This window comes from Echeneis naucrates, chromosome 16, assembly GCF_900963305.1.
Source record: "Echeneis naucrates chromosome 16, fEcheNa1.1, whole genome shotgun sequence".
NCBI classification, from domain to species: Eukaryota; Metazoa; Chordata; class Actinopteri; order Carangiformes; family Echeneidae; genus Echeneis; species Echeneis naucrates.
The window spans coordinates 20,950,865-20,976,429 of NC_042526.1; the positions used below are offsets into that span (position 1 = coordinate 20,950,865).

The 25,565-nt window shown below is 40.5% G+C and overlaps 1 protein-coding gene across 6 annotated transcripts in view; it reads right to left on the reverse strand.

Annotated features, from left to right (window-relative positions):
- Window positions 1-7,400: 7,400 nt before the first annotated feature.
- plcg2 (phospholipase C, gamma 2) overlaps window positions 7,401-25,565 on the reverse strand; it is a 29,880-nt gene continuing 11,715 nt past the window's right edge. For 2 of the 6 annotated variants that reach the window (XM_029522015.1, XM_029522016.1), the window contains exons 16-33: window positions 24,996-25,082; window positions 24,548-24,717; window positions 24,177-24,377; window positions 21,091-21,213; window positions 20,837-21,017; window positions 20,046-20,114; window positions 19,846-19,955; window positions 19,335-19,431; window positions 19,170-19,242; window positions 13,389-13,561; window positions 12,587-12,689; window positions 11,554-11,757; window positions 10,083-10,219; window positions 9,495-9,603; window positions 9,189-9,356; window positions 8,352-8,440; window positions 8,040-8,230; window positions 7,401-7,966 (exon numbers count right to left, since the gene is read on the reverse strand). In XM_029522015.1, the coding sequence (XP_029377875.1) occupies window positions 7,924-7,966; window positions 8,040-8,230; window positions 8,352-8,440; window positions 9,189-9,356; window positions 9,495-9,603; window positions 10,083-10,219; window positions 11,554-11,757; window positions 12,587-12,689; window positions 13,389-13,561; window positions 19,170-19,242; window positions 19,335-19,431; window positions 19,846-19,955; window positions 20,046-20,114; window positions 20,837-21,017; window positions 21,091-21,213; window positions 24,177-24,377; window positions 24,548-24,717; window positions 24,996-25,082 (2,328 nt within the window). In that variant the 3' untranslated portion in view covers window positions 7,401-7,923. The remainder of the gene's footprint in view (window positions 7,967-8,039; window positions 8,231-8,351; window positions 8,441-9,188; window positions 9,357-9,494; window positions 9,604-10,082; window positions 10,220-11,553; window positions 11,758-12,586; window positions 12,690-13,388; window positions 13,562-19,169; window positions 19,243-19,334; window positions 19,432-19,845; window positions 19,956-20,045; window positions 20,115-20,836; window positions 21,018-21,090; window positions 21,214-24,176; window positions 24,378-24,547; window positions 24,718-24,995; window positions 25,083-25,565) is intronic. The other 4 variants (XM_029522019.1, XM_029522017.1, XM_029522020.1 and 1 more) reach the window with 4 other exon arrangements.

A 25,565-nucleotide genomic window follows, 5' to 3' on the forward strand; every position in this document is an offset into this window, starting at 1 on the left:
ATGATTATAATATACTGTATATAGATATTTCATATAAAACCATGTGAGAGGTATAATATCAGATATTAAAACAATATGTGATTCATTAGGTTAAAACAACATGATTATCAACCCTACAAAAGTATGTAAATAACATAGGGTCAGAGATCCAATGTTAAACAACATGGAAATGTTAATTTAGTTGTAATGGGACCCTGAGCTCTTCAGTTGATTTTCTGGAAAGAGCTGTGAGATGGGGCAGCACAGCGGCGTAGTGGTTAGTGCTTTCACCCCACAATAAGAAGGTTGCAGGTTTTGTTCCCGGCCTGGGTCCTTCCTGTGCGGAGTTTGCATCTTCTCCCTGTGTCTGCGTGGGTTTTCTCCAGGTACTCCAATTTCCTCCCACCGTCCAAAGGCATGCATGTATAGGTTAACTGGAGACTCTAAATTGACCATAGGTGTGAATGCGAGCGTGAGTGGATGTTTGTCTCTGTTTGTCCTTTTGTGTTGGCCCTGTGATGGACTGACGTCCTGTCCAGGGTGTACCCTGCCCCTCGCTGGGATTGGCTCCAGCAGCCCCGCGACCTGGATAGGAAAAAGCTGATGAAGATGAGTGAGTGATAACTGAGATGGAATTTAATTCAAATTGGTGTTTCCACTGAGAGAAAGACCACACAGCCTTTGAGGATTTTATAATTTAACGTTTACTGTATATCACTTCACAGTATCACGGCATTTTAAAATAACTCCAGGTGTAGGTGGAACTTGGTAAGAAAAACACCACCACAGCAGAATTTGTTGAAAATTTGTTTCATAGGTATTTGTAGATCCCAACAACATCACGCACACTTCACATGAGCAATAGTGAACTAACCGACGAACCACTCAAACCACTGCATGACGGTGAAGATCGCCTCCTTTATTGCGGGAATAACTAGGGACTCCCTCACAGTGAACGGTAAACTGGCCTTAGCTATTAGAAGAGCTATATTATAAGATGCCACCAACCCGCTCTTTGTTTGGTTGACGCTCTGAGCGGACATGATCGTAGGGGGATGCCGATCCCTCAGTGACTAGAAGTAAGCCGCGTCCTATTGATGCCTTGTCCGGATGTTCTCTTGAAAAATGTTCCTGTAATGGCGACGGCTTCATTGCTTCATTGGAGAAAACCTGCTCACATAAATCAAATCAAATCAAATCAGATTTATTTGTATAGCGCCAAATCATAACAAAGTTGCATCAAGGCACTTTACATATAGAGCAGGTCTAGACCAAACTCTTTATAAATTTATTTAAAGAGACCCAACAGATCCCCCGATGAGCAAGCACTTGGCAACAGTGGCAAGGAAAAACTTCCTTTAACAGGCAGAAACCTCGAGCAGAACCAGGCTCGGGGGGGGGCCATCTGCCTCGACCGGTTGGGTTGAGAGAGAGAGAGAGAGAGAGACAGGCAGGCAGGCATTGGAGGGGGGGGGGGGCGTAGGCAGGAACATGTTGTTGCATGAAGTTCATGGAGTTGAGCTGTAATACAGAATTCATGCTATATGGGACCAGCAGGTGTTGCAGGAACATGGGATGGAGATGAGTCACCACCTGCAGGATGAGGACAGGGAGAGAGAGGAGAGGAACTGGGAGAGACAGAGACTTTAGCAGAACATGGTTAGTAAATGCAGTATAAATGCTATGCTGCACATAGCAGGCACATCAGCAGTTATACATTGCTCGGTGATGGAATAAATCCGTAATTTGTGTAATTAGCATTGTACTGCCTAAATTTTTTCTTGTTTTCCACCATTTTTGATCGTACTGTAAATGTTTGTGATTAAACATGATTATGTAGTCTTGATTGTGTACATTTTCATTGGCTATTGAATTAACCCGCAAAAGTTGTTGGAAAGGGGTTTCCAACGGGGTTTCCAAGGGGTTTCTCTGCAGCTGTGATTTGTTTACAGGAACTTACTATGGCGGCCGCTCAGCTTGTCCAATTGTGACGGGTGCAGAGAGAAGAGGAGATTTTACCTGGTCATGGAAGCAGCAGACACGGGCTTTTGGTCTCAGAGAGCAGCTTTCCTACTCACATGCCTACTATGTCAATAAAATTAATTGAAACACACATAAAGTCGATTTGCACAAAAAAAAAAAAAAAAAACCTGGGAAACCATGGAAGTTTAAAATGTAGAGTTGAAATTAACTTTGTAAAAGCCAAATTGTGGCGCCCCCCCATTTGAGCCTGAGTGCCCGATTCTCAGCCCTGACGCTCCAAGCGCCCCTCCAAGGGTTCAGAACACCCCCTGGGGGGGCGGTACCTCCCCCGTTGAGAAACCCTAGAATAGAATATAATAGCCTTTATTGTCATTGTACTCCAGGTTACAACAAGATTTTTTATGATGCTTGAACCAAAGTGCAAGCGATAAAACAAATAAATAAATGCAATAAATATAAAAGCACATAGTAAAAACAGTGGAAAGAAAAACAACACTCTCACCCAGGCATCATCGAATATTGCACAGGTTATTGTTCAACAACCTGGTGGCCAATGGGTAAAAAGTGTTTCTTAGTCTATTTGTCCGTTGCCTCAGAACAGGTCAAAGAGGCTGTGAATGGGGTGGAATGGATCGTGGAGGATCTTCTCTGCCCTTTTTAGCCCCTGAGAGTCTGCAACGTCTCCTGGGGAGGGCAGGCCAATGATCTTTTGTGCCGATTTTATGACCCCCTGGTGAGCTGTCCTGTCCTGTACAGTGAGGCAGGCATACCACACTGTAATTCCCTATGCGAGCACACTCTCCACTGTGGAACAACAGAAACCTTGCATCAGGTTAGCCTGCAGGTGACACTTCCTGAATATTCTCAAGAAATGCACTCTCTGCTGGGCTTTGCTGGCCACTGCTGCTGTGTTGGTGTGCCATGTTAGGTCATCAGCCACTGTTTATCTGCAGTGGGGCATGGTCTGCTCTCTTCTTCTTCCTCCATTCCATCACCATCTCCTTGGTTTTGCTGGTGTTCAGCAAGAGATTGTTCGCTGAACACCATGTGACCAGCCTCTGAACCTCCTCCCTGTATGCTGTCTCGTCACCACCAGAGATGAGACCCACCACCGTAGTGATGATGATGTTTGAGTGGTGGAGGGGAGCACAGTCATGTGTGTACAGCATGAAAAGGAAGGGACTAAGTACGCAGCCCTGGGGGGAGCCTGTGTTGAGTGTTCGGGTGGAGGATGCACAGGGCCCCACCATCACTTGCTGTGGGCGGTCCGTCAGGAAGCTGTTAATCCAGGCAGAGGTGATAAATGGTAAGTCCAGGTCATTCAGCTTCTTGATGAGGATGTTTGGCAAGATGGTATTAAATGCTGAACTGAAGTCCACAAAAAGCATCCTGACATGGTTCCTCTGTTTCTCTGTGTGGCTCGCAGCAGCATAGAGAACAACGTAACAATGTAAAAAAGACAGGATTTCTAAAACATTTATTTGTATATGTATTCATGCGTGCACATGTATGTGTTCGGCATACTCTGTGTCTGCACATTTGGCATTGTGTTTTAGTGAATATCTTTTTAATTTTTGTTTCTTATGAGCTGCCTTGAAGCAGTTTTTCTCTTTTTCACATCAAAAGATGTGTCAGTGATGGTGGTAAATGGCAACAACGTCATTTAATCTCCTCCTTGGTATCTGTTGGTTCCTCACACTCCTGTCTCTCCTCAGTCTCCAATTGGTCTCATCTGCCTTAGGGATGCAGTGGTATTGCTTTCCCACGGTTCGGTATGCATCACAGTTTCTGGACTACGATAACAGTATGGTTTCAATATCTTAATATATCTTTTATAAATCTCCAAATGTTCCTTTTTCTGAGTCCCATTCGCTCACCATGTATGCTCAAGGTTTACTCTCCACTCTCTTTTCCAGTATTTGTATGTCGAGTGCTGATTGGCTCCTGGGAAATGGCTCTGGGCCTGAACAGTGCAGTGCAGCTCTCTCTATTGTGTGTCTATTGTATGTCTAAGTGTATCTAATCACAGAGAATGCGCTGCACCAAGTTTTGCTGAATTTTTGTGACGGGCTGAAATGTACAGAAATGCTGTTGTTAGCCTCTGTGTATTGAACCGAACAGGACGTATTCAATAGTTCAATAAAATACTGAATATTGTTGAATCCCTATTCAAAACCTCAAGTATTTCTGCACTGACTCTGTCTCTCTCTTAACCAAACTCAAATAAATACACCTTTCTCACCTCTGAACTATTCTCAGTTTTTATATTTAACATTATACATTTACTGCATAGCTTAATTTATAGCACAAAGATATCTGATAACATAGTCTGCCTCCTTCTAAATTTATTGTGGAAGCTTAATGATGTCATGGCAAAAGATGCATAAACCCTTCCCAAGATCGATGATGCGCTTGATAGCTTACCCAATGCAACCTTGTTTTCCACCCTCAATCTTGCCAGTGGTTACTGGCAGTTTGAGGTTGACCCCAAAGACAGACATAAAACTGCTTTTGCCACCCGACAGGGGCGCCAAGCACATTTCAAAGGCTCATGGACTTGGTGTTGGTAGCTCTCCAGTGGATTACCTGTCTGGTTTATTTGGATGACATCATTGTCTTTGGTCATACATTACCAGAGCATCTCATTCACCTGAATGAAGTGCTGTCCAAGTTGTGTACAGCTAATTTAAAAGTCAAGCCATCTAAATGTGACCTTTTCTCTACTCAAGTGAAATATCTGGGCCATATTATCTCAACAATTTGGGCAGATCCTGCCAAGGTTGAGAGTGTGTTTGAGTGGCTGGTACCAAAAAAACAAACAGAAGTTAAAAGTTTTATTGGCTTGGACTCTTGAGTTGACTCAATGGGTGGAACAGTTGAATACCTTTAACTATGAAATAATACATCGCCCTGTAAAACAGCATGGCAATGTGGATGCCTTGTCTTGGTTACCAGCATTTGGCGAGGGGATTAGTATTCAGGCCCTAGCTGTTGTGCGGCGTCTGGACCCAATGCTTCAGTGTACGGAGTGAAGGCCTGGGGGCAGGGTCCTACCAAGATAGATCTGGAGGATGAATTGGCCGAAGCACAGCAGGATAATAAAGAGATTAGCCAACTTCTCCAACTCAGTGGGGGTGCTGTGGGGATGCAGGCAGATTTGCAGGGTAAGCCAAATTTGAAGAAATACATCCCTGTTTGGGACCAACTCAAGATACAGAACCACCGTTTAGTCCTTATCCCACCCTCCTATTCTGATGCAGCATCTAGAGTCCAAGTTGTATTGCCTAGGGGCATGGTGCCCGTTGTGCTGGCCATGTGCCGGTCACTTGGGGAGTCAGAAATTACAGGCTAAAGTAAAGGATCACTTTTATTGGCCAGGCTGGTTTAGGGATGTGAGGGAGTAGTGCAGGGAGTGTGTGGACTGTGCGTCCCGTAAAGAGCAGGGGTGGCCTCCTTGCACTCCGCTGGTCCAGTCATTTCCCTCCTGGCCCCAAAAACGTATTGCACTTGATGTTCTAGGCCCCTTGCCAGAAATCCAAAGGAAAAATATGTATGTCCTTGTGATCAGTGACTACTTTTTGAAGTGGACTGAGACATTCCCCATGCTTAACCATGGTTCCTGGTTCCTGGTTCCCTTTCAGAGACCACAGAAACTTCAACCAGGCCCGACAGGAATTCCCCACCCAGAGGCTCCAATGAGTTACCCTGGGGATGATAGTGGGGTCCCCCATCAGCAGACGGGGTAATTGGCAGGTTATACTGGGAGACAATGGCCCATACCTATGCTGGAGTCTACTGGAGAGGTCCCGCCACCAGCAGCAACAGAAGCTGTGAAGAGGCATCCAGGTGTGGAGCGGTCGTGAGCTGTCCGGCTGTTGTGGCACAGGGATGGATGTGTTGACTGATTGTCTGCAGCTGGGGATGGAGCAGGAGACAGAGCGGCCAGTTGGGTCTTGTTGCTGGTGAGGGCTGTTGACTTTTATGAGCAGGCGCACTCTGGTGTGGGGGGTGGCACTTGCAGCTTCTAGAGCTGCTGGTGATGAAGTTTGTCAGGGCCAGGGACTTTCTAAGAGAGTACACGCAGTCCCCTGCCTGCCAGCCTTAAGTCCAGTGCCTCCCACTCCTTGACCGACCTGGTGCTTTTTCCTGGGGAGTCAGATGGTGCCAGAGCCCAGAACCCCAGGGGGGTCTCGCTAGCTGGGCGAGTTAAGTCATAGTTTAATATTGATTTTTACCATGTGTATTTGAATTGTGCATTATATCTTTTTATTACAGTTGGTTTATTATATTACCAACAATCTCACACCTTCTCTCATCTGCCTCATCTCCAGAATCCAAGAGATAATTTTCTGAGATTTCACAATTTATCAAGACCTCAAAGATGTCAGACACTGTGTACTCAAAAACATATATTCATTAGATCATGAATTTTAAATAGATGACAAAGATATTTTAGAAACATATTTCAGCCATCAAATAAGTCAGAAAATCATCACACCTTTTGATGTCTCATCACCTGAGCTCCATTGAGATGGACATCAAACTTTAAAAGAATCCTGAGCTCTACAACTTTGAGTTAATTAGAAACTTACTTTAGATGTTGTTAAGATAACTAGTGCAAATTGATGAAGCTATCAAGAACATAAAATAGTATTTAAAAGTTGAAACGTATTTACTCCTCTTGTCTAGGCGATCAGCCATGGCTGTGCTGTGTGATTCTTGCAGATCGCTCAGATTAGGTCATAACCATTTATTTCATTGTAATTGGCTGGTTAGGGACCCACCAGTGACCTGATATTGTTCAAATTGTGAAAGCATATATTTATATTGGTTTACAGAGGAAAGCATGTCATGTCCAGTGGACGCAGGGTCTGAAGGGGTTGCGTTGCTGGCATTGCAGTTAATATAGCAGTTGATGCTAAAACTGAGGCTCATTGGTTGCAGGAAACAGCAGGGAGACGTTGCATCAAGTCTGCTGGTGTTTTGCTTGCCTACTCTTAGAAATCTTGGGCAGGACTTTGCATCACTACCATGGGAAGAGTGAAGAGTCGCAAAGGATCTTCACATATTGAGGTCATCTGGTGAAATAATTTCAGATTGCATTGTCTTCAGTGGTTATTAAGCTTTCTCAACCATTTTTTTCCCTGCCATTTTTCCCCCCACTTCCTTACATTTATTTCACTGGGGTTTTGTGTTTATCCAAAAGGTTCAGTAAAAAACTGACTTCTGAAAGACTGATGGCATAGCGATGTAGGTTATAATTCCAAAAAAAGCATTCTTTATTGACTTATCATAGGAGAAAGCTACTTCTTCAAATTGCCTTAAAATTGAAATGTTCTCTCTAACCCCAAACCTGTTGGATTCTATTTTAGTTAATCTGATTTCATTTTAGAGGACACAGTTCAGAGCAGATAAGATAATGTCACTGTTGAAACTACTTAGCACAGCAAAATTACTTTTTAATTAATTTTCACATTCATTAACATCTGAAATTAATCTCAAAAAACATGACTGCAGCTCAAGCTCCTGACAGATTAATAAACTGTTATCACAGTCAGCAAACACTCATCCTTCAGTCAAAATAAATACCATTAAAGCATCAGTGTTGCTTCACTGCAATCAAATTGTAGTTTGATTACAGACTGTAGGCACAATTGTTAAGCAACACATTGGCTTTCTGTGGGGAAATTAACAATTTAAGCAGTAATAATTAATTTCCCTCGTTTCACAAAAGGCATTAAGACAAAGAACCCCATGGATAATATTAACATCCTTCAATAATTCCATTTTGACATCACATTTCCACCTTAAATAAATATCATGTTATTGATGGAACATTAGATGCTTGTAATTTTTTGGTATGAGAGTTTAAAAATTGCATCACAGCTGGAGAATTCAGATCAGAGATCCATAGGCTACTGAAAAAGGAAGGATGTAGACAGATGAGAGTTTGCTGCATCCTCAGGAGTAGAACTTACTGGTGTTTATCTTCTTTTCCTTTGACCTGGGACACAAAAAAGATAGGATATAATAAGCAACTTTGATTCCATTCCATGTAACCACCTAGTTTTCCCCACCTGCCCTCTGAGACTGAGGCATGCCTGTGTTTCTCACTGGTGCTGAATTCTCTTGAGAGGTTGCTGTGTTGTCGAGGGACGGCGGAGCGCTGAAAGTTGGTGTGAGTGTCATATAAGAAAGGCTCACTGTTGACCTCAGCCTGCTTTTTCCTCAGCTGGCTTGATGATGAGTATAGTTCCTCCTCTGCTTTCTGAATGACAACAGTCAAGTACTGTATAAAGTTATACAGTATTTATATCCACACCTTCATTTGAATTGTGTGTGTGTGTGTAAGAGAGAGAGAGAGAGAGAGAGAAAGTGCACATCCTTACCCCAGCTTGCTGCACATAGATGTAGACCAGTAGAGAGGCTAACTCTAAGTTTTCATTGTAGCCATTCTTTAGAGGTACAGATCGAAAACCTGTTGAAGAGTCACATGTTCAAGATACTCTGCTAAATCTATAAACAATCATACCAAACTGGTAAATTTAAGTGCTTCTTTTATAGCCCCTCCCTTTTCTTTACTGTGCCCTGCAGGAGCTGACAGTGAGGGTGGATTGTGAGAGTAATTTGGTGGCATCTGTGAATGTCTCCACCGAGTTTAACCAGCCTAGTCTCATTGTCTCACTCTCCCTTTCTACAAGGCACCACACTTCCTACTTCTTTTTGGTTTTACATGTTTGCCACCTTCAGCAAATGCACACACTTAACACTCAGCCACACTTTTTGTTCACTACTGATGCCACTGATCTCCACACCTAATGTTTTTGTAAAAACTATGTTGGTTTATCTTCTCAGTGTCCACCAATTTGGCACTTAACCAGATTGGTTTTCTGACTTTGTCTTACAACAATCCGGTTTGGGATTTTCACACTCTAGTAGATCAAAAAAAAAATCTAATTCAAAACACTAATGTAGCTGTAGGTGACATTATGTGAGTAGTTCATGTCACTTAAGTGGAAGTCTTCAAATCATATGTCAGACAAAGCAATATTTCACCTTACTGATCATGCACAAACTCTAAATGGTGGTAGGTAGAGTGCAGAGAGTAGGTAGAGAGTGTTCTAAGGCTATAGTAAATATTTTGTTCTTATTGCCTGCTGCAACAACTTAGTGTGAACAGCTATTCACTAACTAAAGGGTCTCTATGCTTATGTGTAACTTCCTACCTGAGCGGATGCCTTTGACAGGAAATGTGGCCTGAGCCAGGAAGTTGGGGTCTGAGAACATGTCCTCTTCGTTAACTACAAAGCGCAGGAAGGTTAGCTCAGGCTCGTATACAGTGAATACCACAGGCTCTGCAGGGGCTTTCCATACAGGGTTTAGGCCATTATCACCTGTTGGCATAAAAAAGTAGCCCTTTTTCAACTTGAGATATTTGACATCCTTCAAAGCATTTGATTATGTGACTCTCTTGCTTTGGTCTCATTTCTCTCCATGATGTAGGTCTAATGCCCCACCCCCCTTTTCCTTACGATAGACAGTGGTCTTGAACTTCTCCTCTGTGTGCCCACATAACTCAACCTCAACAAAAGGACTGGCAATGCTGCGGCCAGGTTTAGGAAGATGTCTGGCGGCAATCACCTGCAGAGGTGAAATACAGTTGCTTTTTAGTCCATTAAAATATGAGTGTGCTGACATTCATTGGGTGTTTACTTATTTTATAGGGCTAGGGTTATCACTTGGTCTGCACTTGTGTATGGCCTTAAACCATCTCATGATAATAATACTAGTAAGTGCAACACAATCATCAGTTTTTCGAGATAGAATATGTGTGTTAAAAGTTAAAAACTAAAATCTCTTCTTTACAAAAGTATACAGACTTCCTGATATGTCCATCCAAATCGTAGTCAGGTGATTGAGATGAAGGTATTTAAAAATCTGAATACTTTTGTAAAGTGGACATTTCAGTTTTTGAATGAAATAAATTGACAGGCAAAATATAATTTTTATCCACTTGAAATTAAGTCTACTGCACATTAAAATGTCAAATGTCATGAGTCAGCGTTAGAGTCTTAGTTAGCCATTTATCATGCAGTGTCTGGGTTTTTGAATAGACATACCCTAACTACAATGTTGTACTTGATCCTCTTCTCCTGGTGAGGGTCATAGGTATCATCACGCATGAGCTCTGGTTGCAGCACATAGCCCGTACATCCATTAAGACTGAAGAGGGCACTGTTCAACTGGGTGTATTTATCTAGATGGACACATTAAATAGCACATGAATCTCTGTGTCATATCACACAACTGAAAACTGATTCATTTTGCCACTGTTGAGATATCCTAAACCTGAAGTCAAACATTGAGCAGAATGGATGCTGGCATTTACATCAGTCTGGATATAAAACCAGCACTGCACTGTCTCCAACTCTCTCAATTTTACATCTCAGAAACTGCACTTTCTCTTGGCCTAGCATTGTCAAAATGCCTTATCTGTCAACGAGCCATCCCTCTTGGGTTTTTCTGGCAGTCATCTGGCTCTGCTCACTATTAACCTACACCTGTTACTTAGATACATGCATGCATATACACACACACAAAAGATATATATACAGCAGATTTGAAAGGAAATAGAAAATATTGTAATTGTAGTTCCGTCTTTAAGCTAAAATAAGCTACCTGGCTGCTGGCAGCTTAATTTAGTGTACAGTAATTTACTGATTTTTCCAAATAACTGGTAAGAAAGGAATTAATTGTTTTTGATAACAATATTTATGTTTATTCTTTTAACACATATGTAAGATTGGTTAAGGATATTGTAGTTGTAAGAGGGCAACAGCAACGCCTTAACAGCTTTCATAACGATCAAAGAGAGCAGTCAGCAAACAATTTAGACCAACAGGCCATTACATACACACCATAGAGAAACATAAAAACTGAAAGACAAAGACAGAAAGCAATAGCACCACCACAACAATGGTCAAGTGAAACCAGTACTTTCACAGGTACTTTTGTTGAACACACCCACAGAGATTAAATATCTGGATCTTTCTCCACTGTCTTGGTCAGACTAGTGTGGACAAGTAGACTGATGAAGCCCCTTGGATAAGAGGCGAAATGTCTTCAAACGTTTTCATAGACAAATAAAAGTCCAGTTTCCTACGAATCAATTTTAAGATAAATTGCAAAATGGAGACAAAAGGCATTTTTTATTACTGTCTTCCTGCAGACACCAGACTTCTCATAGTAGAAACAGCACTACTGGCGTAGTAGGTGAATCACCTCCAGGGCCCTAGTATAATGCATATCAGGGAACTAACTGACATGGATACTGGGACACTTGTGCTTTTCCTGTTCTGACAAATCAACAGTGAATAAGATTTCCATTCCACTGTAATTTAAAATCTATTCCTACTGAGTACATCTTTGTCAAGGATCAAATATGTTTGTCACACTTAAAACAAAACTGTGATCTGTAACCCTCTGATGGTGAATCCTTTGATTGTGAAAGCTTTTTTTCCTATTTGATGTTACAACTAACAAACTAGTACAACAGAAGAAATGTAAATTAAATAGATCTCGAGCATGCACCTGCAGTCTGGTAGTTGAGAGCCACCATTTGGCAGCCAACAGCCCACAATGGGTAAGGGTCATAGTTGGAAGACTCCACACGCTGCCCTTTTGGGTAAATACGACTCAGTGCCTTGCGGTTGTACTGCAAGAAGTCTTTGGTGCGGCTCTTTCCTGGTATCTTGTTCTCCACAAAAGATCGGATCTCTTTGTAGCTGTAACTGTCTGGAGACAAAGAGAGAAGAAGAATCAAGGTCAGGAAACAATAAAGTTTCAGGCCATATTAGTTGGTACAGCAAGTGAGACTAAAAATGGTACTTGGTTGTACCTTTGTTAAAATAAGTAGCTGTGGAGTTTGTATGTTGCCCCTATGCCTACGTTGGCTCTCTCCTGGTACTCCCACAATCCATAAACATCCATATTTAGTTGGTTTAAGTGGTGAGGCTACATTACCTTTGAGTGTGAATGGTTTTTCTCTACACATTTAGCATATGATAGTCTGGTGAGCTGTCCAAAGTATACTCCAACCCTAACTGTGATGGATAAGCGATATATTTGATGGATGGATGTAGGAAAATGGCCTATTTTTAGTATTTTACTGTCCCAAATTAACCAATGTCGAAGTAAACTGGGCCACAATATTTACTATACTCTCAAGTACTACCATTAAGATTTACACTTTTTAAGGTGCAGTTTATAGCTTAATAGAAATTCAGACAGTATTTGCACTCAGGCCATTGAAATGTGACATGTAACAGCAGATATATTCTGTGTTTTCACTTTGCTTTCATTACTCAAGATTTGCATCGGCTCAATGACAAAGTTTATATCTTGCTAATGAACTGCTTCAAAGACAAGACTAGGTTTAGCATTAAATGATCATTTGTCAGGCAGTGAAAATACATACACAGCAAGTAGAACATATTATATATGGGTTTAAAGTTGGACTAAAACTAACTTCTTCTAAAACCTTGCACGAAGCCCTGGGCCTCTTTTTTCCAGGAATGTGTGGTGAAGGTCTTAGTGTTTCACATGTATATATGCATGTGTTTACCGAAACGATCTTTTTCTTTGCTGCGTGGCTGACAGTAGACCACAAGGTCCGACATCTCCATAGCAACTTCAGCCTTCTTCTCCACCTCAACCTGTTGTCTCATCTGGCATTGGGAAAAAAAAGTCACTTCCTGTTTGCACAGTAATGCTGACAGAACATCAAGAAACCAACCTTTTGTGGTTAGGAGTATGCTGTCATTTGCTGTGTTTAGAGTTTGTGTGAACTCTAAACACAACAAACAACAATGGACTGCTTGTAGCCTATGTAGAAACACAATACAATCTGTCAATGAAAAAACTTCTTTACTAGGCAATGTGTGTGTTTAAAATCATTTAAGAGATCTCTTCCTCCACTACACATACTATTACCGTATTTTGAGGACCATAAGGCGCACCGCATTATAAGACGCAATATGAATGAACGGGTCTATTTTCATACATAAGGCGCACCGGGTTATAAGGCGCAAGATAAATGATATATAAAGCGAAAAAAAACAGTCAGGTAGGTCAAACTTGCACTACATAATTATTATAATTATTATAATTATTTATCCAACCAAGGACCAACGTTAATACAACATCCCTATGTCAGCTAGGAATGCTCCGACAATCCATCAAGTGGAGCAGCTTCGTCGCTTACCTGACAGATTTTTGAGCGCAGTGTACCACATAAAATTGGTTCGAGGTCAGTAAGCATAACAAGAATTCATACATAAGGCACACTGTGGATTTTTGAGAAAATTTAAGGATTTTAAGTGCGCCTTATACTGCGAAAAATACAGCACTTACAGTGAGATACCAACCTCTTGTTCCCTATTGTACTGTTTGCTCATCTCTCTCTGAGTTATATCCCAGGCCACCTGGTACCATTCGAAGAGCTCCTCCACAGAGCCAGCAGCCAGGTCAAACTGTAGACTGTCCTGCTCCTTATCCTGCAGGGTCAAAACATGTGGCTTCCCATTTTTTCCATTCTTCACTAAAAACAACAAAGTAGGAAAAGAACACAGGGATTATGAAGAGGCATACACAATTCACATATTTGATACGTGAACCCAAAATGACTCCCTTCCTAAATTTGGGGTTCAAGTTCTTGATGTTTAGAGATTACTGAAGAAATGGCTTTAACATGTGAAAAGATAAGTGCTCAGTTAGCCATATCTCTCAAATATGGTGGCATCAAGGATCTGAAATTATGGGATTATTTCTCGACTACTATCTGACATATAAATTGTTAACATTGCCCAACATAAAATAATGTTAATTTGGAAATCTTTAAGAGTTTGGTGCAGCCCGCCCAGATGTACATGAGGAATAATTGCGGTTTCACAATTATCATGATTATTATATATAATTAATTTCAGAACACTGCCAATGAACTAATGCATAAAATCGTGAGCATTTTTTAGAGGTTTTAATTCATTTATTATTCATTGCTGTTTTTTATTGTTATTCTGTTTCTGTTGTGTATTCTTTCTAAAATTCTTTTAGACCTCAATAGAGAACTTGCAAACTTGGTGGAAAAAAATATCTAGTGGGCTTTTGACTTAAACAGCATAGCTTCTTTTATTAAACATAAATAACACTCTAAGATTGAAAATAGGCTGGATGATGATCCCAGAAACGCTGAACAAGTTTGATGTGTTTGAACCTGCAACTTTTTTTTGGCAGGTTTTGCAGATGGGTGATCCGTCATCTTGAATGACTCTCTGGTCATTCTTGCTGTATCCGAAATACTCCCACACTGCTGACTTCACTTTTTTCTTAGGTGGAAACAAAGCTTCGCTGTTTGGTTCCTCTACCATTATTTAACTAATGTAGTGTATCGTGATTGATACGCACGGCACTGTAAGCAGCTGCACGTCTGGTGTAATTTTGTTTTCGTTCCGTGCAGGTTGCGCCGAAAATATTGTACCGGCATAGTGCCAGTTTTTTGGGGTTTTCTTTTTTGGGAGTGAGAACAGAAAAACTCTGTGTTGGCATCAAATTAACGGTGACGTTTTAAAGCGTGGTTAATCAACCCCTTCGAGTGCAACATCACAGAAATATGCACACGCAGCTTGGGGCCAGTAAACCACTGAACTCTCCCAAAGTCTATGGGAGAGCATCACTTTGCATAAGCTCTAACAGGACAGCTAAATTTTTAAGAGCCATTGGTCTATGGTCTAATTGTCTAATTTAACTTAACACACAATAAATAATAAAGATCTGTGCTGTTTTGGCTTCTGTCAAGTTTCTCTTAAAAAAAATGACTTTCTTGGATTCTGACTGGGCAATTGTCAATCATTCATCATTCTTACAGCAGATGTTTTCATATAACTATGATCATGGACAAGGAGTTTGAGCAAAGAGGATTAAGCTAAATAGGCTAAAAGAACAGATGATGCTATGCTATGTTGAACAGTGAAAGAGAAAGTAAAATTTAAGTTAAATGCTAACTTAATAGCATCATCTACCCAATCTTTTAACGAAGCTGAGCCAGGAAGACTATTGCCGCCGGCTAAAAGTACATTTTTGAGCTATTCCTCACGGTCATTCATGGACAACAAAATTATTCGGAAAATAATCCGAATAATGGTGGAGGATAGTCGACATCCATGCGCATTCTCGCTGGGCTTGGAATGTTTGTATACAATGAAAGGCTCTATAGTAAAATCGGTTAATCGCTGCATCCCTAGCGACCATAGAGTGTTAAGGGGGAGAGAAGATGTTACTCATGTTAATGTTGTTGGCATGATGTTACAAGAATGGTGCTAATAAAGTTGCATGAGAGTACACAGTGGATTCCACGGTGGCCGAGAAGTGCAAACCAACATTACCAAATCTGAAACACTTTTACAAAGCTTGAGACAAATGAACCTTTCAGAAAACAAATTAACAAATTACGAAACACTTTTACAAAAGCCGAGGCAAATTTACAAGTCCCGAAATTAACCGGAAAGGGAATGCCCCAACTTCTTCTTCTTCAAGGTTTTAAGACAGTTGGCTTCCTGTTAATTGCATTAATGCCAACTACTTAAGTTACTTACTTAAATTCTTAACAATCCTGTTCTTAAGAGAAATTAAAATAAATATCTCCAGCCTTGCCCTCTCTCACCACACTCAAGAATACTTGAGCCCCAAACCTGTCCCTATGAGTCCAAATTTTCCTATTCCTGTCATGTTCATGTGTCCTGGACACATCTCCTATAATTAATAATACCATGCTCTATTTTTTCAGCTTGTTGACAAATATCACACACAGCAGTTGGATGTTTTCCAATGATATAAAGTGTCCCATTAAAATTAGTCTACACAACAGTTAGTTCCAACCAAGTAATTTGATTGGACAAGAGATATTCCATGAGTGCTGATAGAGTACAACAGCACTGGGATTGTTTCCAGACATTATCACTCCACTGTACAGGCATTCAATTAACCGTGGGCACAGGTGTGATGCTTTATATAAACAGACACAAACTACAATGTCAATTTTGATTTAAACAAAAACTTGTTTCACAGGTCTGAAAGCTCACTAAAAAGTTACTAGCCGGAAACGATATAGCAACATACTGTCTGATCGAGCTGTTAACTCATCAGAAACACACATCGTGCCACCAAAGCCTTTGTCAACATATTTCAGTGGCTGCACAATAAAAGGGAATATTCAGATAAATGTAAATGGTACAAAGCAGTAATATGCACAGACAGAGTAGAAAGCTTATGCGTAGGAAATGTTTTATGTGTTGCCTGGTAACAGCCGTGTCTCCCTTCCAGTTGTGGAACTATTTGTGTTGGCGGAGCCAAATAAATGAGTAAATAAACAAACAAGTCATAATCTATTGGTGTTTATTACAGTTAACTAATAAAATGCCCTTGTAGTGCTTCTGTACAAAAGTAATCAGGATCAGGTTACATCCTCCACTCGATCCCCACAAGGATGTGTGTTGTTACCTCTCCTGTTCATCCTCTATACAAACATGCCATAGCAGCAGAGAGGATAGAACCATTTTAAAGTATGCAGACAACACAGTTATTGTCAGCCGGCTGAACAACAATGACACAAGCCATGGCCCAGTTGTTAATAATCTTCTGGACTGGTGTAGTAAATCTTTCATTTCCAAAATGAAAGACATGGTAATTGAGTTTTCGTAAAAACACGGTTTCCATTCAAGATGCCACAGTTTTAAGAGGCCAGATAGTGGAGTGTGTCAACACATACAAATATCTTGTAAGTCTTATCGACAACAAACTGAACTTTGAGGCAAACCACAAAGCTGTTTACAAAAAAAGGCGCCAGCGCCTGTTTTGTTTGAGAAAACTCCACTTTTAACATTGACAGCACCATGTTGACCTTGTTTTATCATGCTTTATGGAATCAGTTTTATCTTTCTGTTTTTTTTTTCATGGTTTGTAAACGTGTCCTTAAAAAACAAAAACAGTTTAAACCAAATCGTGAATTGGTCGAGCAAGATGATTGGAGAGTCAGCTTCATCTAGAATCCCTTTACACTAAACAGCTACAGAGGATAGCTAACTTGTAAGAGATGACTCCCACCCTCTTAATGGTGAGTTTCACCTGCTCCCATCAGGTCGGAGGGTCATAGTACCTGCTTGTAAAACCAGACGTTACAAAAACAGCTTTGTACCAGTGGCCATCCATACTTATAAACAAATGACAGAAAATTGCAACTTAACTAATGTATTTATTCCTTGTACTGTTTCTTTCATCTTGTTTTATGAATGGCACATCTTTATCATTTGGCTAGTTTGACATTTTTTTCAGGCCCTTTTTGTCTACTGATGTTTTAACTTATCTTGCTTTTTATCTTGGGGCCGTCCACTTTGTTCTTTTAGCGTAAGTACTGTCGTCACTCTCATGAGAGAACTCACTCAATGCTGCATTTACCCAAGGGTACACTAAATATTCTGAGTGTAAATGTAAATGGTACCCTTTCAGAACCCAGAACGGTGAGCACAAGAGCACCCCAGGTGTGCATTAGCTCACCTGTGCTCTTCACTCCATACACCAACAAGTGCAGAAGCTCCAGTCCTAACTATCGCATCATCAAATTCTCAGACGACACAGCCATCTTAGCCCTACTGAGAAAGAACAGCGATATAGCTGACTACTTTTGTGAAGCAGACAGGTTTCTCACATTGTGTGACAAGAGCCACCTAGTGGTGAACACTAAAAAGACATAGGAGATGGTGTTTGACCCCTTGACACAGGTCATGTCATATAAATATCTGGGGGTTTGAATTGACAGTGCACTAACCTGGAGCACCCATGTAGACAACATATGTAGCAGGCTCCAACAGTGGCTGCATTTCCTGCGCCGGCTCAGAGGTCATGGAGTTGACCAGAAGTTTATGATAGTGTTCTGGGCAGTCGTTGAGAGCCTCATCAGATATGGCATCAATACTTGGTTTGGTAACCTTTCTGTTCAGCTCAGGTCCAAACTTATTCAACTGATGCACACTGCATGGAAGATCATATGGTTGAGGGAGTGCCCATCCCTGCGGTCCATTTATGAACAGGCTAATCTCAGACAAGCTAACAAGACTGTATCCGACCCCCACCATGTACTACATGCAAAGTATCGGATGTTGCCCTCTGGGAGGAGGTTCAGGGTTCCCCGTCGGAGGGTGAACAGGTACGGGAAATCATACATACCAGGGGTTGGGGTTGTTGAACAAACAGTAGCAAGTCAAGTGTGGTGAACCACTGTCCACTTATTGTACTGTATCCATCTTATGTATAGTTGTACTGTCTGATTTTTTTGTACTAGCAATTCAATGTTTTAATGTTTATGTTTGTTGTGATATATGATTTTTTTTTTTGTTTGTTTATCGTCTGAAGGTAAAACAATAGAGCATGCCATTATTAATTGCAGGAGAATGTCCAGGAAAGACAGAACATGATGACCGGGATGGGAAAAATTGGACTGATAGGGACAGGTCTTTGGTCTACTCAAGTATTCTTGAGTGTGGTGAGCAAGGGGAAGGCTGGAGATATTTATTTGACTTTCTCTTAAAAACAGGATTGTTCAGAATTTAAGTAATAGATATAATTACTTCCAGTAGGTGACATTAATGCAACTAACAGGAAGCCAGCTGCCTTAAAACCTTGAGGAAGAAGAAGAATTTGAGACATTTCATTTCCAGTTTGTTTCGGGACTTGTAAATTTGTATTGCCGTTTGTAAAAGTGTTTCAGATTTTGTAATGTTGGTTTGCACCTCTTGGCCACCGCAGGATTCATGTTTATTATTCTATTTATTTATTTATAGAATGCCACAGTTTTTATGCTGGTTAGGGTTAGGGTTATCATTTTATTTTGTTGTAGTTATCTGCCACGACGGCCGGTTGGTCAAACAACTGGAAATATTAAATTTTGCAAAATCTTCTTTGCTTAAAACCAAATCCTCAAAACAAAAATATAATGTTACCACTACCTTCATGAAACTAAATCGCAGATTGCTAGGGTGGCACTTTCTGTCATATGGTAGCCATGCCCTAATATTCTGCTTTATCACCTATTTTCCTCTTAAATGGGACCATAATTAAAAAAAAAAAAAAAAAAAAAAACAAGTCTCTCTTGTACTCACAGTTTTGGATGTTGCACTTGGAAATATCAACAACACCCTTGCATAGTTCACCTAGTGGATTATCTTCCATGTCCTTAAAGATACATTAGAAGAAAACATTATCTTTAGTCAGTTGTAATGCTGATTGATGTCCTGTTGAACTGTGTCCTAAGCTCCAATGTTCACCTGTCCTTTGTTGTCAGGTTGGGCGCTGTTGGACAATTCCTCTACATAGTTTGATGGAAAAAACAGCTGCACCTTTCCACCATGGTCACCTTTCCACCTGTAGTAAGTACAACACTGTTAAGAACAATCAGTTTTTTAGTAATTTTTATTTACGAGTTAACACAGGTAAAGACGATGAAGGGTCATGCAGTGACATAAAATATTGAAAGGACTCTTTTGTTTGTCTATATTCATGTGGTCCAAAAACTGGGAGAAAAATTTAATTGTCAGAACTTTGAAAGAACCAAAATATAGGACCCCATAGATTTAGGGCTGTTAAGAGCTGTTAAGGGTCTTAAGACTTGGTTTAAGTTTTAGCGTAGTTAGTTGCGGCAGTTAAGGTTAAGGCCAGGAAATACATTATGTCATGATATATGTTTGTTTGTGTGTATATGTATGTGTGTGTGTGTGTGTGTGTGTGTGTGTGTGTGTGTGTGTGTGTGTGTGTGTGTGTGTGCGTGTGTGGACTCACCATCCATTGCTCCCCTTTGTTACATTGTGTATCAAAGCTCCTTTACTAAAGCTGAGCTCATCTTGCATTGTTGCCTGGAACCTATATAAAGCTCTGACTGTACTTTGAGGCTAAAAGAGACAAATAACCACAATCTTGAATGTCTTTATCAAATGACAAGATAAACAACAGGCAGTGATCAGTGATGTAGTGATGTGTACCAGTGAAGGCTCAATCTCATTTGGTTCCACATATGTCTTCATCTCGTAGAGAGAGGCACAGTCTTTCTCCTATGAGGGACAGTGCACTATTAGGTTCAAGTCAAAAGAAATGCTGTAGTTAAAATTATTTTCAAAATATAAAGCAATTGTATGATGCTTTGATGGCTATTTTTAATAAATACAACAGATATGAAAACAGAAAAGTACACGTTTTTATGATCTAAAAAAAAAACAAAACAGAAGCACAGATGTAAGAGAAGCAAATATATCACTATCAGGCAGAAAGGGCTGTACAGACATTCATGATTCCCAGATGATATGCTGGGATCAGTTACAGAAAGTGAAGAGACAGGAATGTAGGACAGGAGGTGTATTCACATCCTGTTACGGAAAGCCATATAAGGCTGAAGCCAGGAGTGAGACTGACAGCAAACACAGAGGTAGATATTGTGAATTTCTTTTCTAAATTTTCAGCAGAGCTCTTTATATATGGTATTTACAATAATTATCATGTTAGTTCTGTAAGGTTGGACCAGTTAGACCAAACTGGGGGCATAGCTGAAGATAATGACTATTTTGTTGTGACATCAAAAATTTAACTAAATCCTCACAGCTTGTTTTGAGGCTCAGTTTTTGGATGTAGGCTGCATTTAGTCAATGGGTTGAACTATTAGATAGCAGACAGATAGAAACTAGAACTACTTTATAATTAAAGACATGGACATGTTACTTTTAACGATATTGGACATTTTCTTTGGTATTTCCCTTCTACATCTCCTACAATAACTCACTGTGCTGAAGCGGTCCACCAGCTCAGGAGTGACTGGATAACGCAGCTTGATCTTGCGATATAATGGCTTCTTCCTGAAGTAGTTGACCAACTCCACCAGACTCTCAAATTCTGTAGTAGTGCCCAACAGATACATGCTGCCCTCCTTCTGGATCCGGCAGTGTTTCACTTTACCATCACCTCTGAAAGACAGGGGGTTTGATTACAAGAAAAAGATCAGGTAAACAGAATAAAGTCAGAAAAGCATCTTTGTACCTGAACGTGATGGCGAAGGAGTCTGGTTCTCCTTCTCTCTGACGAATGAGGAACGCTCCATCTCTTGGAATCCTTAGCAGGTAATCCTCAGCCTGACCTCTGCTCAGATTACTGTAGAACCACCTGCAAAACATGAGGCTGGTTAGCCAGAATATATACAGCATTCATTCATATGTCAATGCATCTGTCATGCAATGGTTGCTCTTCTAAGTAAATCAAAGACAGACAGTACAAAGATAGGGTATGCATGCATGCATGTCATTGAAAGTAAAATATAGAAGCCATGTGTGGTTAAAGTGAGTGTAGGTTGCATACGTGAATCTTTCCCAAATGAAAGTTTTATAGTCTAAAGGAATTGATTCTAAACATTATGACTATGACAAACACTTCAAGTAAGGCCATTCATCCATCCTCAACCGCTTATTTCCAGGTCGGGACACGGTGGTAGCAGCTTGAGCAGGGAGCCCCAGATGTCCTAACTCTGACTGGAGGATCCTGAGGTGCTCCCAGGCCAGTACGGAGATGTAAGGCCAGTCCCAATACACCCGCTACCCCTACTTTTTAGACCTATCCCTAAATTTTGCGCATCCCTGTGAGGGCAGTTGTGTCCCAATTCCTTTTTTCATGTAGGGGTAGTGGACATAATGAGGGGTAGGGGTATGAAGCTAGTCCTTCAGATTGAGGGCTTTCAGATGCTGACTTCCTGAGGAAGGGCCAGTAAAGATTTCCCAGAATGCTTTGTCATCATTTGCATACTGAATCAAACAACAATGGTGAACCCCAGAGAGCAAGAGAATGTGGAGAACTCGAAGAAGAAAAACCACAAAAAATTTCACAAGAGACAAAAGATGTCGATGATGTATTCTTTTTAATGTACCTCTTGGCATATTTATCAACTGAAGCATGACGAACGCTAAAAAAAACAATTGCAACTGTAGCCTCCATGTTGCTGCTGGGACTATGCAGTCGCTTGCATGCCCAAACGTAAACTACCCAGTAACGTAGCAAGTGGTGTCCCAATTCTTAGAGAAGATTTCAAAGCCCTGTCCCATGTGGCTTCCTTTTGAGGGTGAAGGGGTAGTGGTCGAGGGTTTAGGGTAGTGAGTAGGGGGAACATTGGGATTGGGGCATAATCTCTCCACCTAGTCCCTCCCAGTTGGACATGCCATGAGCACCTTCTTAAGGAGGCGCCCTGGTGGCATCAGATACCTGAGCTACCTCAACTGACCAATTTCCACACAGAGGAGCAGCGCCTCTACTGCAAGTCTCTCCCACATGACTGAACGCCCTATCTCTAAGGGAGACTACAGCCACTTCACTGAGAAAACCAATGTCTGCCACTTGTATCCATGATCTTGTTCATTTGTCAAGTCTTTTGTTGCTCAAATTATTTTATTATTATTTGTGGGTCTGAATCATTTGTTTAAGGGTTTTGTGCCTCTTTTTTTTATTTTGAAAAGCTATATTCAAGTCTGTGCAGCTTCCTGTTTTGCTTTGATCGCAGCCATAGCTTATATTAAAATCTTAGGCAGAAGCATACAGCCCATTGGTAAGTAGTTGCAGCTAACTGGGAAATATGATTAATGTGCAAATACATGTGTTAAGTTGATGTTTGGCAGTCATCCTCTTATAAGAATGTTGTTTAGCATTTATGTTTAGCATTCGGCTAGCGCCACCAGCTCTTGTTAGCATTTCCACTAGCTCCCATGAACATTATCTGTCATTGATTATAGCTAATTACAATATTATTTTGTCATTTGGGTCTGGTGTGGTTTATGTAACCTGGCAATACTTTCATTTATAAAAAGACATTTATTTGCCTATATACTTAAAGGACTTTAAGTTTATTGAAAACAATGAAGATAGCTATTTCAAAGTTACAGTTTCATTGATATCATTATATGTGACCTTTTGCATGTGATTTGATTTTTTCAGGTTTATGGCCTGTGGTCTCCTGTGGTCATTTGTTATAAAATAAAAGAAGAAGAAGGACAAACACGAGTTGTAACATCTGTGTGCTTCCCGTCAAGCCTTTTCGGAGGGTTAAATTTTAAAAGTCCGAACATCATCATCACATCATCAAGAAGGTGAAGGTGTGGGTAGGAACAAAAATTGACCTGTAGCTCGAGATCTTTGCCTTCTGCCTCAGCTTCCTTTTTCATAACAGCTTCTCAGATTTTCTAGTCAATCTTAAGAACCAATTTTCCCTCACTTGTGAATGAGACACCAAGACACTGGAACTCCTTCTCTTGGGGCAAGAACTCATTCCCTCATTACCTGCAGCCCCACCTCACTACAGCTGCGCCTCGAAATTCTGTCTATGAACAGAATTGGAAACAAGGCACAGTCCTGACCTAGGCAAACACCTACCAGAAACAAGTCTAACCTACTGCCAAGTATCTGCACACAGCTCTGGCTTTGAGCATTTAGGGATCTAATGGCCCTCAAAAGTGACCCCCTCACACCATACTCCTGCAGCAACTTCCACAGAATATCCCTGGAAAGCCAGTCTTATTAGACAGTTAATTGATTTGGACAAGAAAATGCATGGACAAGTGTGTTAAACCAGAAAGCACCTCCTGTTCTCTTCCTTTACCTGTTAGCCTTTTTTAATAGTTAGAATTCACAAAATTCTTATATGGAACTCTATGATATGAAAAAATGGCAATAAATACTCAACTCCTGATTTTCTAAAGCTGTTATATACCTTAAGAAATAGCTACGAACATGCAAGACTAAAATAGACTGCAATGGTAGAGTAAATGAACATGAGAACATTTCTACTTTCTATTCCATTACTAACTTTCCATGAGAAAAGACTTCTGTAGAACAGGTAGACATTAATTTAAATTATTGCATGCGCACTGTTACATTACCTTCTCATTTCTGGTGAATTTATTTAGGATTCAAGAATCAAAAAAGTTTTTTATTACTGATTTGAAGATGATAATGCCTAAGAAAGGGTGGCAGTATCAAACATTTGTGTATCAGAAGTTATTGTCTGTCTTAGACTGCACCAGACCATTAAAATCAAAATTAAGCTTTATTGCATTAATTATATATTATAATATCCATATATGACAAACCCTTTTTGTAGATGTGGGTTGGGTTGTGGCATGGCATCAGTGAGGCGCAGCTCAAAATCCTGGCATCGCAGTGAGTTTTCTCTGTAGTGCTGGATCAGGGAGTACACAGTGGGGAAGTGCAGGTTTGGCGTCAAGTAATAGTATGTGTGCCCCTCTTCTGAACCAGAGCGAATACGACAGTGCTGGACCCTCCCACTGCGCCTGAAATATATGCATAAGGTGACAAACATAAAATGTATTTTTAATTTATTTAATGTCCACAGAAATGTTTCCATGCATTAGCATGGTTGACCTCATAATATGGCAGAGAAATATGAAAACAATTCAGGTTTATAGATTTGACCATTAGATTAGAAAATTAAATTTTGTACCAGAAAGAAAGGGTGTAGTCTGTCACATAAGTGGCACTTTCACGGACCAAAAAGGTACCATCTCTTCCTCCAGTGTCAGCACAGTAATCATAGATCAATCGCTCAGCCATCAGCCTGCCTTCCTTCGTGCAGCTGTGAAACCATGGCTCTGAACAGTGTAAGTCCTGATTCTGACAAAGACAAGAAAAATGCTCACTGAAAAATGCATTTTTGTTTCAGGACATCTTTTTATCAGAAGGGTTCCTTATAATTTCTTATCATTATCAGTGGTCATTCATCAAAATCCCTAAATCTTATCTTTATTACATTATTATTCATATATATATATATTGGTCTTTTCTTAATTACATGAGCTGTGGACATCAGATTTTTCACGAGGAACCACTTACAAATTGATTTAATCCATAAGTTATATCCAATTCTATGGTAGCTTTTAAAAATCTTTTACCTTCTTGATATCTTCCTCCTGGTCCTCATCCTCCTCTGCGTAGTACAGCTTGTCGTCACGGATCACACAGTAGTGCTTGTTCCAGCACTGAGACAGAGATGTTGTAAGATGTAAAAAATGCAGCAATTTCAATTGTGGAATTTTTCACTTGATTCATAAACAATGCTGCTGTGCCCCAGAAATACAAATCAGATTGAGATGAAACACAACCCCATCTGAGAGTTGACACAGCTGAGACATTCTTGCCTCATAAGACTTCACCATAAATAGTGTGTAGAGTGTAACAACAGCCAGGATCAACCTCCTATAAAATCAAACTGAGCCTTGTTGCATTTGTAGCATAAATTAGCTCAGTAAGAAGTAGCATGATGTTCTACATTTCTCCAACTTTTTGGTCTGTGTTAGCAATGTATAAATTTTGTGATGTTATAGCCCACATTGCTGCCCCTCTGGGTCAAAGTTTTTTTATTGTTCTGCTGCAGTTAACATGCTGACATTAATGATTTTCCCCTTTTGGTTCCAGGGTCTCTACTCCCTCGCAGTGGGGCATGCCCCACACTTTGATAACCG